This window comes from Ascaphus truei, chromosome 3 (assembly GCF_040206685.1).
Source record: "Ascaphus truei isolate aAscTru1 chromosome 3, aAscTru1.hap1, whole genome shotgun sequence".
In the NCBI taxonomy this organism is placed as follows: Eukaryota; Metazoa; Chordata; class Amphibia; order Anura; family Ascaphidae; genus Ascaphus; species Ascaphus truei.
In genome coordinates, this window is record NC_134485.1 from 223,525,873 (window position 1) to 223,539,521 (window position 13,649).

Genomic DNA, 13,649 nt, shown 5'->3' on the forward strand with positions numbered 1-13,649 from the left:
TGCCACGGCTTTGAATTATTTAGGAAATATGACCCGTAATCTTAAGACATATGTCAACATGTCATATAAAATTGGTTACTGCTACAAGCTTGTTTACATTACGCTTGTTACTGTAATTCAGCATTGGGGTGAATCTCCAGTCTGCATGAAAAATACACAGCAGAGGTTCTAGCACATCACTGCTGCGTATAGGGTTTGAAGATATCAAAGTGAGATCGGTGAAACTTTTGTGCAAATTATGTGCGTTTTGGAAATTAGTTACATAGAAACATAGATTTGACGACAGATAAGAACCATTTGGACCACCTAGCCTGCCCATAACCCATCTGCTGAAAAACCTCAGGCCCTATACTTAGTTATCTGTCATATTTAGGGCGGATTTATGTTTATCACAAGCATTTTTTAATTCCCATACTAGCCTCTACCATCTCTGTTGAGAGATTATTTCACGAATCCACCACCCTTTCCGTGTAAGAAGCACTTCCTCGCATTTCCCCTGAGCCTGCTGCCTCCCAGCTTCAGAGCCCGGCCTCTTGTTCTAGCACTTCTCTTTCACTCAGCTTTGCTTCCCTCGTGTATGATGTTGAAACCCTTTATTTATTTGAAAGTTTCAATCATATCCGCTAAACTGTACATATTATGGTAATTTAGCAGTGAGAATTTGCAAAGAGACTTGCAAAAAAAGAAACCCCGGCACTTGTGAATATCTTAGAGAGCACTTTTAACCCTGACTTTTCATATCCTCTAATAGCTGGGACCTCTCTCCTCCTACCTTTCTCCCTATTGATTTTTCTGTTTACAAAGGAGTGAGGGAACTGCAAACATGTCTATTGTCTCCAACTTCCCCACTCTCCTCCTATCTACATTTCTTTATCTCTCCTCCCCTCCAACTATGCATGTGCCTATATAATGCATCACTATGTACACACCTTTCCCAACAACTTCTACGCCCCTCAGTAAAAAGCACCCCCACAAATACTCTTCTCACCTACTTTCTCTCTCTACTCCTTTTTGCTGCTGGAGATATCTGTCCGAATCCTGGACCTGGCAATATACACACCTGCTCTCGCCCACAGCTCCCTGCCTCCTATTGGCTTTAACCCATCTAATTTAATACCGACCAAGCTTAAAACTTACCTCTTAAACAAAGCATACCAATAGCCTGGACTCATGCCCGCTGTTCCACACGCAGTCACTCCTACCCACCATTGTGGCCAAGCACTGCCATCTTCTGAATGTTTTGCCTCACCAGTTGGTGCAGGGATTTCCTCTCCTATTATCTGATTTTCCTTTTCTATGGTCTGATTTTCACAAAGCAAGATTAGAAACAAAAACATGCATACACTCGAAAAACTCCCCCAGAGATTTACTTCGTAATATGAAAGCTAAAATATCACATCACAAGTATTCCTATGGCCATTGATAACTGCGCTGAACTCATTCACCAAGCAGAATGCTGGTGGGTTTGCCATGGTGTGCTTTTAAAATTGCCAATCCTTGCATTAACCCCTGGTGCGCCGTGTCTTTTCTTGAGATATATATGTAACCCTGTTTCCCCCCCTCTCTGGGAGATCTACATGCTGCTACTTGATCTGTGGTGCTTTACCTGTTGGTTCAGGAGACCGGGAGCGATCTGCATTACGTTAAGACCAGGACAGGCTTTTGATCTTCTTAGTTGGTACTGTGCACCTCAAGCTGTGATGGGCTCCATGGTGTATGGATGTCAGCCCCACCACGGCATTCTTTATCCCTCCTGCCCAATGACTGATACTCAGACAGGAGGGGAGTGAACAAGGGCCTTTATTGAGTAGCAGCCACTGCATCAGCTTTACATACAGCGGTACCTCTAAAGGTTCCAGCCCTATTTGGATGGTGCTACCCCGATAGTATGGGGTGTTGAGTCAGATGGCCCCCCAGGCCTACGCCTGAGGGTGGGCCCACTCATCCTCACAATGGGAGAGACTCACAGCCCAACTGCTTATGCCGAACTCCAAAGCAGGGCTGACTACGTTTTAGCTCTACCTCTTCCTCAGGAAACAGGGATGGGCCCATGGACTGTACCTATCCCTGATAGGCTACACATAGGCCATGAGTCATCACCGCACTCCTGTCCATCAAAGGAGGAGAACAAGGGGGGGTCAAGAGCTCATAGATTTAACCTGTTATTGCCTGCAGCTAACAGGACTATCATAACAGAGTTACTATGGGGAAAGAGAGGTAATATGGGACATACCCTGTTACATATGTTTTATTGATTTTATTCATATACAGTATTTGTATGGCTTTTGTAGTGGGGTGGGGCACCATATTTGTGACTGGCCCGGGCCCCATCTATCTATCTATCTATCTATCTATCTATCTATCTATCTATCTATCTATCTATCTATCTATCTATCTATCTATATATCTATCTATCTATCTATCTATCTATCTATCTATCTATCTATCTATCTATCTATCTATCTATCTATCTATGCTTTTATATTATTGTGATTTTTCTCACATCTGCTTTCAAATCTGTTATTAAGCCCATCACTTCTGAAATAGTTTACCAGACTCACTCAAGGGCCCTTTCAATTACAGACCATTAAAACATGACACTGTGTCATACTGTACTGTACATTAGGCCGTCTATAATTCCTGTTTCTATTTAATTCTGTGTAATGTATGTAAGCCATACTTTATATCAATGTATCTGTCCTGGTAAAATGTCAAATCGAGGAACTCTGTGCCAAACATGTTCAGTTTGAAGACCTTATGTAGCAGACAGCGCTCTTCAGAGATATGTTTGGGAATAAACTGCGGTTTTAGAGAAAGCGATGCTGTATATACATTTTGTTGACTATGTATCCAATCATCCCATATATTATACCAAGTGCAAAATACAGCAACACGTTTATGAAAGATAAAATCTGACAGAAAGCAATGGGATAATAGTTATATTTCTTTTGTACAGGCATACCCCGCATTAATGTACGCAATGGGACCGGAGCATGTATGTAAAGCGAAAATTTACTTAAAGTGAAGCACTCCCTTTTTCCCACTTATGGATGCATGTACTGTACTGCAATCGTCATATACGTTCATGACTGATGTAAATAACGCATTTGTAACAGGCTCTATAGTCTCCCCGCTTGTGCACAGCTTCGGTACAGGTAGGGAGCCGGTATTGCTGTTCAGGACGTGCTGACAGGCGCAAGCTGCCGTTTGCCTATTGGGCGATATGTACTTACTCACGAGTGTACTTAAAGTGAGTGTCCTTAAACCGGCGTATGCCTGTACTAGTTTTGACCCTGTTTTTCAGTTAAAATACTTTAAAAACTCCCACCAGGTGCCATGAGCTATTCTCAGTGATAAAACACTAATGTGTCAGTGTGTGAGCATAGGTGATACAATTGTGTAGTAATACAACATTACTATGCCAGATAATAGAATGGGACAATATAAGGTGCTAAATAAAAATCCTTGAGCTCACTACAGTATAACGTCCAATGATTTTCTTTGGCAATCAGAATAGTTACAGTCCTCGAGATGACTTTAGATGGCGCTTAGGATTATTGTAAATAATGTGCAAACTAATTCAAACCCAACATCAGCTGGCAACCTTTTCAATCAGAGTCTGCTTTTGGAGTGGTATTATTTTCCGGGAGTCACGTGGTATGATCACATGTGGGAAAGATGAACAGACCGATACAATGTTACACCGCAGGGGATACATTTGAAAGTTGATGAAACTGAGCAGCAAGTAAGTATGAGTACTTTTGTGTGAGTAGGATTCTGATTTGAATTATCCTCAAGATGTCAAGAAGAAACCATTTTTAATTAAAGCGTGTATGTTTTTCACATTACTTTGGTACACTAGTGAGTCAATTATTCAGTAATACTCTACTGCTGTTATCAAGGCTGAGCTATCACAGCTTACCATCTCCATGTTCCAGCTAATATCTAATCACCTGGAAATCCACTTAACTGATTTATATATATATATATATATATATATAACAGAATAGACAGATAATCAGCGCTAAAAAGCTGTACAAACAATAGGATTTCTAAACCAGTAGGAGATATTGATCATTACAACAAAGTCCAGGTCAATTGAAAAAAGTATATAGGGTAGATGACCCAAATAATTCCTGGGGTCTGAGCAGCTTCTGTGGAATAAACCAAGTTCCAGAGGATCTAAAAAAACTAAAAGCAGAAGCGCATGCCCCATAGTGTATTACCTTTTAATACATGTATTAGGTTGATGAAAACCTTAAAAATGCACACTCACAAACAAAGGTGTTAAAATCACATAGTAGAAAAACCTGATAACAGGTAGGAATCTCTGCTCTGCTGTAGATGCAGGAACCAGGATGAATCCCCTCCATGCTGCAGCCTCCAGTCTGGGCTCAGTTGTGATGATATTCAGTGTCCCAGGGGAGCAGGGGAAGGGCTCCATGACAAAGAGTGCCGTATGATACCTGCCAGGTGCTCCAGCACCCGGTATCGCTGACTGAGGAAAGGGGCCCGTCTGTCCTACGCCGTCGTTGTCGGCGATGGTGTCTGCCTCTACGTGGGGTGGACTCCGGCTGGAGTGTCCCACCTTAATAGTCTCTGCCTTGCGGTGGTGGTGGTCTGAACCCAGACCACAGGCCACAAGTACTGCACGGCGTCCCTGTGTCCTTGACAATGACAATTGGGGCAATGACGCCATCTAAGGTGCCTGTCCCTGAAGCGACCACAATATATTTGGCTCTCAGGGCCTAACTTGGGCCTAAGGGGGCAAGCTAGGCCTAGTCCAGGGAAGCACAGCTTCCTGGATACTACCTCTCTGCTTCTGCTCCCTCTTATGACTGTGTGACAGATATGAGGGAATAGTAGTGAAAAGAGGATATTACGGCCCTAAATTAGTGCAGGGTTTCTGCTCCACTCCATGGTTTGGAGATTTACCAAGGGGAATCCAGACCGGGACTTCTACTGTAGCTCTCCAAGCTTTCACAGGACTGGAGCAGCTGATTGAGCAGGGAAATGATTAAAAGGCTTCTCTAAACAGAGCAAGACAAGGCTTTTTAACTCTCAAGAGGAGGGTGTGCTGAAAAGCTGTGTTATACTGAGAAAAAGACTTTTGTTTTTGTTTGTTTGATTTACTTCTGTTATCTGCTGTAGCATTTGTATGGCAAAATAAACAGGCCAAGCTTTCACCTCTGTGTCAGAAGACTGTATCCTCTACCTGGAAGGCTGTGTGAAAGTGCTGATCCTTGGACAAAAGGTACAGAGCAAGAAGGTACTTTGTCACAACTGGTGTGGCTCTCCGTGTGCCAAATATATCTATCCTGGTGCAGGAGTTTCTGGCAGACCTTTTGTCTGTTGGCCGCATGTGATCTGCAGCCCCAGTGGCTTCTGGGGCATGTAGTTCCCCTGCGGAGCTTTCCTCTAATAGCCGCCGGTGTCCTGATGCTCTGCGCATGTGCGAGGTGTAGCAACATGGCCGCCGCAACAATTGGGCCATTGCACATGCGCGAGCCTCCTATCGTGCATGCGCGAAAAAAAGCATCACCTGTATCCCAGCACTCGACGGCCCCACAACCTCCCGCAGCGCACTGGAGCGCCTCCGCAACCGGTCGCAGCCTCCGCCTTCCCCCGCAGCCCAAGCGAGGTGAGGGGGAACCAAGAGGGACCTGGCCACATTATATATATATATATATATATATATATATATATATATATATATATATATATATATATATATATATATATATATCCTTTAGCTTCTTTGCATACCCAGTTAACCAGCCCCACACTGATGAGACCCATTAAGGTCAAAACAGCTGTCTGTGGGTGGTTTTCTGGGTATGCACCTTAACCCTGGCTGTGCTCAAAGCTGTGACCATGCAGCAAGCTTAAGCCTATAGGGAACCATGTTAAAAATGGTTTTTGAAGCAAAAAGTGGCACTGTGTGCTCATTTGCATGTCATTTCCCAGAATCCCTTGCTGCAGTGGAAGTGCTGTGTGCTGGGTGATAATGGGGAAAGTCGGGGTTGCAGACCTGCCTAAGACATGCAGATGAGCATACAGTTGTATTTACATATATATATATATATATATATATATATATATATATATATATATAAAACAAAGACAAAAAGAAGCGCCAGCTCCATGGCATAACATTGTTTGTAAAATTGACAATTTATTAAAAAGCAGAAAGTGGCCGCCAGGAATTGCACTCACTTCAAATAGTGAAAAAGCATTCAAGGGAGACAATCTGTAAATTTTTAATAAATTGTCAATTTTACAAACAATGTTATGCCATAGAGCTGGCGCTTCTTTTTGTCTTTGTTTTATAGATTCTCCCGATCTGGCTAGATCAACCAGGGAGCAGCCTACTCCACATTGTGACTGACAATTAATCTCTGTATCTGGACTTTTTTTCTCATCTGTTTCCATCATTTGGACTGGTTTGTTATCTGATATTCACGTTATATGGGTTTATTATTCTAATTTTCTTATTGCTTTAATTTTTATTTAGTAATATTATATAAGCACTATTTGATTATTTAATAATTTAGCCCTATTCACCATCACATTAGAACTCACTTATCACACTTATAGCGCTACTCTTTGTTCCTTGTTTCGTACGCCTACTTACTTACTACTAAGAATTATCAACTTGCAAATGTATCTCCTGAGGTGTAACACTATGTATTTGGTTGTTTATATTTATCACATGTGATCATGATGAATAATCCCAGTGTGCATGATTGTGCTGTTTTGTTTCTAATATACCCTGCTAAATAGTACTGTTACTTTAAATAAAGAACCAATGGTGGTTAATGAAAAAAATACCTACCGTATGTTAGTTAAATTCAGCCTCTGCCTGTGTTTGTCAAATGGTGCTTGTGCTATTGAGGATATACTGCACATTATTGCCATTATAGGGTTGATAGGAAAACGTACCTCTCATTTGCAATGGCTTTAGAGAAGTCTTTCAGGCAGAAAGCAGAATAAAATATAAAACTTTAAGCACATTATGAAGGAATCATTCTCATAAATAAAGGAGAAGCATGAGAACATATAACTGCTTTACGAGAACCACAACAACCAAACACAATGTAAGATAATCAGCAATTTGCCAAACAATTGTTTATATAATTATGGTCAACTAAAGTAATACCAGGGCAAACTCCATTAAGCACAGTAAGACAACTCATGTGACTACCGTCAATGAATAGAAATCATCCAATGCATCAAATTAAAGCAACATTTCTAACAATGTGATGACCACCCTGCGGTTTTAATGTAACGTATAGTTTACCAATACGATCAACTTACACCTACAGATGTGCCCAATGTTGTTGCACCTGCTGGTGCAATCCCACGGGTGAAATAATCTCCTTAGCCTTTGCCCTTTTCTCGGTGATTCAAAACAATGACCACTTCTGCGTCTGGCGCCTTGAGTGCGCCCTGCTGCAACATTGGCTACATCTGTACTGGTATATGCAACAGATCCACTAATGACGCACATTTCATTTTTATGCCCATGATGTCTCTGTTTAAGACTTAAGTATTGAGACCTGTTGTATATTTAGAGAACAAATGGAAGTACAGCTGATGAGCTACGACAAAGACATGAAGCAAATCAAATGCTGTAAAAATTCAATGCCTGATCAGGTTGCTAAAACTTGAGGAATTCTCCATCTGACCAATATCTGCATATGGAGGAGATTTGAAAATAAGATAAGAAGTGGAGCACTGATGTTTATTGTCAAGTCTATTGCCTATAGATCTTCTATTAGCGTTTACAACCATTATTTAAGCATGAGGTACTAGCTGTAAATGCTTTGTAATGTGATACTCGCACCATAAGCAGCTGTTTTGCAGTCTAAGAATTTTAAGCATTCTTAATCCAAAAGAGACTTGCATTTAGCCCTCGGAAACATCTATATACAATATTTTCCCTTCAAATATATGTAAAATATAGGACCATTCTAACTATTTCACCGTGGTTAAAGTACAGTGATATTTAGTATCACTGTTCTATCAACACAATTAAATGTCCGATTACATTTATTTTCGCAGTGGACATCTCCTATTCCTATCTTGTTTATATCACAAACAATACCGTGTCCAAAGAGCATTAGCATTGTTTAGTGGGGTGCTTTTTCCAGTACTTTTTTTTTTAATGAGCTTTGGCTTGTCCATGAAAAAAAAAACCAGATCTCTTTTCCATCGCAGACACACAAAAAGCTTTCAGCCTTTGGAATGAAACACCAGCAATTTCATATTTAAGTGCACTGTGTTTTTAAAAAAAAAAAAAATTATATACTAGCATGAAAAATGTATTGGTCTTAAAGCAGCAACACATGTAGTACTGCACAATTTGTTTATTTGTCTCCTTTTTTTTAATTACAGGTTAGAAGTAGGGAAGAGGAATGGTGCTCATTTCAGCTCAGGTGACCCTCTTCTCCCCGAGATACTTACCTCCGTAGGGGTGTGCCGGTATCTTTGTGGAGTTTAAATGTCCAGGTCACGCGGGCCAATAGGAAACCGCAAGGGATGACATCACAGATTCCTATTGGCCCGCATGACGCTTCACATTTACACGCCGCCATTTCATTAGGCCCACAAGTTCCCTAGCTGCAGATACCGGCACCCCTTACAGAGGTAAGTATCTTGTGAAGCAGGGGTCCCCAGAGCTGAAATGAGTGTAATTCAGCTCCAGAGACCCTCGGCTTCAACCCTGTAATAATAATAAAAAAAATGGGCAGTGCTACATGTTTAGCTGCTGAAAAGCTTCAATCTGTACTGCTCATCTCAAAAGTAGGTTTAGTACATTTTAAAACTACTGGTGCTGGTCCCATTGTTCTGAATCTTCTTTTCAGTATCTCAAAGACATTGTTCATTCTAGAGTTATCAAACTCCAAAAAATAGGGTTGCCAGGATCTACAAGTCACCACTGATTGCCATATAAGCTACAGCATATACAGACCAATAATTATTTCCTCCTTAGGCATTTCAGAAAGATTGCTGCTTTAAGGAAGATATAGCTAGATGCTGGTTTCATGACTGTGTAAGCAAAAGCTGTAGGAAGGTGTCAGAACCAAAACGAAGCAATTGTAGTAGAATGTTTAACTCTTTGGGGTACGGCATGCCAAGGGCCCCATGAGGGAGTAACTACATCATTGGATTTTTGCTCTATTCCAAGGGACAACGCATTCTGCGATCCAAATAGAAGAGGAGAATCCTCCTCTTCCGTTAGCGTTTTTAGTGACGTAGCAATCGCACGATCGTGACGTGCCCAAAGGACTGTGACACTCTGTGGAGCCCCTCTCGGGGACTCAAAGGGTTGAGCCAGGGGTGGCCCACTCCAGTCGTCAAGGGCCACCAACAGGTCAGGTTTTCAGGATATCCCTGCTTCAGCACAGGTGGCTCAATCAGTGGCTCCGTCATAATGATTGAGCCACCCGTGCTGAAACAGGGATATCCTGACCTGTTGGTGGCCCTTGAGGACTGGTGTTGGCCACCCCTGGCTTAAGGGGTTAAATGTAGGTGACTAAGCCAGGAAAGAACTTTAGACAAGTAGAAGGATTTAAGTTTTTTTTAGATTTCCATAGTAACCAAATGTTTTGGACATTCTGCATGACTTTGTATCTATTGCCATCAATAGCCAAAGAGCTTAAAATAGTAGGCAACAATTGACTGATTCAATTTTTTTTAAAAAAATACACTGAACCTGGTAAAAATGAAACCGTATCCATGTGTGGCATGAAACAAATAAATACATGTGTTACTTCAAAGATGATGGGACATTTCTTAGGCAATTATATTTTCTTTTCCTGTCTGCTGTTCGGAACTGCCCCTTTAGGCTTTCTGTGCATTCACTTCAGTTCAGTTTCATTACTTATTTCTACTAAATGTCGATTTTTATGAAAAAGTGCTGTTTGGAAACTCATCCATTCACACCATGTGTATCCAGGGCAGTGGGACTCCTAACTCCCCTACTGTTGGCTAACCCTCTGCAGTAGTAAAACGTTAAGAAAACATCTGGTGGGAATTAATGTTTCATTTTGCACTACTAAAACTGCCCCAGTTTTGCACCTGCTTTCTCCCGCTGAGAATAACAAACCGATAATGTTTCAGTGAAAGTGGTGTTATTATTACAGTGCAAAACTGTGATACATTTACCCCATTAACCTAACCCCCTTGGCTTCAAGAAGGGCTTGCCTTCTGTCATCCAAGCCCCCACCCAATATGATAAACTTGAGATCCCCTTGGCCATGAAACGGTAGCGCATCTGAATAGTTGGTCACCAGAATCCCTAATGTAAAAGTGCACTTCCATCTACAGACTAAAAGTTGGGCAAATGTGTCAATTTGCAGGTTTATTTTCTATTTTTTTTATTTGTGAAATAGAGGAAAAAATGTAAGTGAAATGTCCACATTTGGCTGATTTTTTTTTTCCACTGCAAAATCGCTTCCCCCATTTTTTATTATTTAACATTTTATTCTCTCGTTTTCATTTTTTTTGAGGGAAATTTTTTATAAACAATTTTTTTCATTTCTAGATTGAAAAAACAAAGATATTAGATGTGGTTATTTCTTAACTCTTGTGAGTTCAGGAATTTGATATTTTGTCAGCAAATGCGAATTTTGCCGAAAAATTCCTACTTCTCCACTAATACTTAAAAAACATCTAAACGATTCCCTGCTGTTTTTAGTCAATATAAATCTCACTTGTGAACACATTCACGTCTTAGACAGGTCTGCAACCTTACTTTTCACCATTATCTCTTAGCATACATTGCATCCACTGCAGCCAGGGATTCTGGGTAATGACAGGCAAATGAGCACACTGTGTCAGCTTTTAACACTGACCCCTATAAGCTTATGGCTCCCGCATTACACAGCTTTTCAGCAAAGCCAGGGTTAGACAAGGGCATAGCCAGAAAACCTACTCCATTGAAAACTCCTGTTTTTAACTATTTGTGTGATAAAAATATACCTAATAGCGGTTTAAATTGAGGTGTGAAATCCTACCTCCAAACAGTGCAATAATGTTGCAGTGATTAACCGTGTGCATCTTGACCCGAATCTTGGCAGCAACCTAAGATTTTACTCGGGAAGAAACAGGTGTTTAACTTTTGCCTGTAAAGCGATTATGTATACAGATAATAGTGCATAAATTGCTCAAAGTAAAAACGTCAAAGTCATGCACTACTGAGCACACCTATTACCAGTGATATCCTACTGACTTAGGCTGCTGTCCTTGGCAATTAAGGCTAAATTATAAAGCAGTTCATGAACATTCACAAATCTACCTTATGTTTTTGCTCATGTTCTGCAGCTAAAAGGTAATTGGCAGGCAATTGGAGAGCTCCATTCATTCATGCAGAGAGGCCAAGCAGTGCCAACAGCGGGCAGCCCACAGAACACATTACTGGTGTTGACAAGAGCCAGACCTGCACATTCACAAACAAGCCCCCAAACTGAGCCTTTACTCAACACTGGGAAGTCTCAAGCAGAAATGGCAACTTCCAGGCGTTATGTGGGAAAGAATGTATACAGTATGTCCCTTAAACTCAAGCATCAAAATAAGAGTGTAAGCTCCTCAGCACAGAGGCTAATCTTGTGTTGCTTGCCAAACTATAATGTATGTACAGTGCAAACTACAATGTTATTTAAAGCAGCAATACTACTTTAATTCACTTATTTTTTTTTTTATATATATGTAAAGCATGTAGCAATGTATAATTCTACATTCTTACCTAAGCTGGCAATCATTTGGTGCTCCTGTTATAAATCGGTACACCCTGATTGTTTGACTAACATAATGGCCGCTTCAATCAGAGTAAATCAGCAGCAACAGTGTATCCTTATATAACTAAGGTAACATTATCTATTGTTACAGTTTGCAGCTCAGACAGCTGGGAACATTGGTAACAAATTATCCCAAACAGAAAAGTGTTACAATGATCTTGCACTGCTTGGGAGGTGGTTAAAACCTGCTACAGAAATCAAAGGATGCTTTAAAACTTATTAAAAACGGCATTAAGAGTGGAATAATAATTAAGAAAAAAATACAGTATTGTCTAATACAGAACTGATTTATTAAAAAAAAATCCTATAAGATTTCACACGTTTTGCTGCTTTAACACAACTATTATTATTATAAATCACCTCAGTATTGGGGGACTTGCAGTTAATTAAGAATTACCACATTGGTGCTGAACTAAAGATATTAATACTGGTTGAATCTAAATACAACAGCACTAATTACAAAAAAACTAATACAGCAATTATCTAAGTGGACATTACATAAACATACGTTTAAAAACAACATATGTGCCAGTAAATTAACCCTAAGAGAGGCAATTTGTGTCAATGTACAAAGATACTTTGCCCTTATAATTTTGCCCTATTGCCCTATTCACATCAGTTGGCAATTAGGTGAGTATCAATACTGTAATACACATAATGTAATAAGATTTGTACATGTTCCCTCTTTACTCAGCAACAAAAAATACATACACCTACCTAAAGGTTTTGGGCTAATGATCTGCAGCTAATATACAAAACTTTATTAGTAGGTTTTATACTGTACATCTGATGCCACCACAAACAATACATTATTATAAAAACCACATGACTTTCAAATCATATTGCCTTGAAATATAAATCCCACAGAAGCAACTTATTTTTCTTATACAGCATGGATTACTTATCACAAATAATGTACATTATATATAGGATAGAGGCATTCCAGGCAGTAAGTATAGACATTAACAGTCACATGTATTGTGTTTGCCCATCCTGAGACTAACCTTGATGGATTCGCAAATCTACCTGCAGCAGATGAAAAGTAGGCACCTAGCACAGTTATCCAAAGAAGCAGCACCATGCTTAGCCCAGCAGCCCACCTGGGGAACTAATATTGCAAAGAATGTGCTAGAGAAATGAAATCTTCTCTTGTGCCTTTCTGCAGTTTTCTGTCAATTCTTCTGAATCCCCACTGCTGGTCCCAGTCACATGGAGAGGGCAATCATGGTTTATATGGACTTGCAGAACTGTTTGATTTCATCCCTCTGTGGTCTGGCTTAGCAGTGCATGTTGTGTCTGAGCATTAAGCCAGCAGTTTTCCTCTCTGGTTTGTCTTTTGTTGGGTGTTAGCTCTGCCTCTTTTCCTGCCTTCCAGCAGCTGCATAAACCCTGAGTTGTTCTGAAATTCCTCAGTCATTCTGTCCTTGCAGTCACTGGTGTCAGCACAGGAGGGTCGGTGGGCTGTGGCAGAGTTTCAGATTGGGGAGGAGTGGGCTGCATGGTTATTTCAGCTTAACCCATTTGCTGCCAAAGGGGCCTGTAGTGCTTTTCAGGCCCCCCTGGCAGTGAAGTGGTTAAAGCTGCAGTTGAAATGTTACGGAATATTTACATTTATGTACAGTAAATGAATATAATATTGCGTAGAGCAGATTCTAACATATAATCTGTGCTACTTAGATTAGGGGTGCACAGAGTGGGGGCGCAAGATTTTTCTGGCGGGGTGCGCATCTGCAGAGACCCCGCACTCTTCATCACAGCATTTAAATTAAGTGCCGGGGGATCACGTGAGGCCTCTGCAGTGTCTCCTACCTTGTCTTCGGCGACGTGTTGCCATAGCATTGCCACGGC

General features: G+C 40.7%; 1 protein-coding gene across 2 annotated transcripts in view; it reads right to left on the bottom strand.

Annotated features, from left to right (window-relative positions):
• EGFL6 (EGF like domain multiple 6) overlaps window positions 1-13,227 on the bottom strand; it is a 93,217-nt gene extending 79,990 nt beyond the window's left edge. For both annotated transcript variants that reach the window (XM_075590214.1, XM_075590213.1), the window contains exon 1: window positions 12,806-13,227. In XM_075590214.1, the coding sequence (XP_075446329.1) occupies window positions 12,806-12,882 (77 nt within the window). In that variant the 5' untranslated portion in view covers window positions 12,883-13,227. The remainder of the gene's footprint in view (window positions 1-12,805) is intronic.
• Window positions 13,228-13,649: the final 422 nt, after the last annotated feature.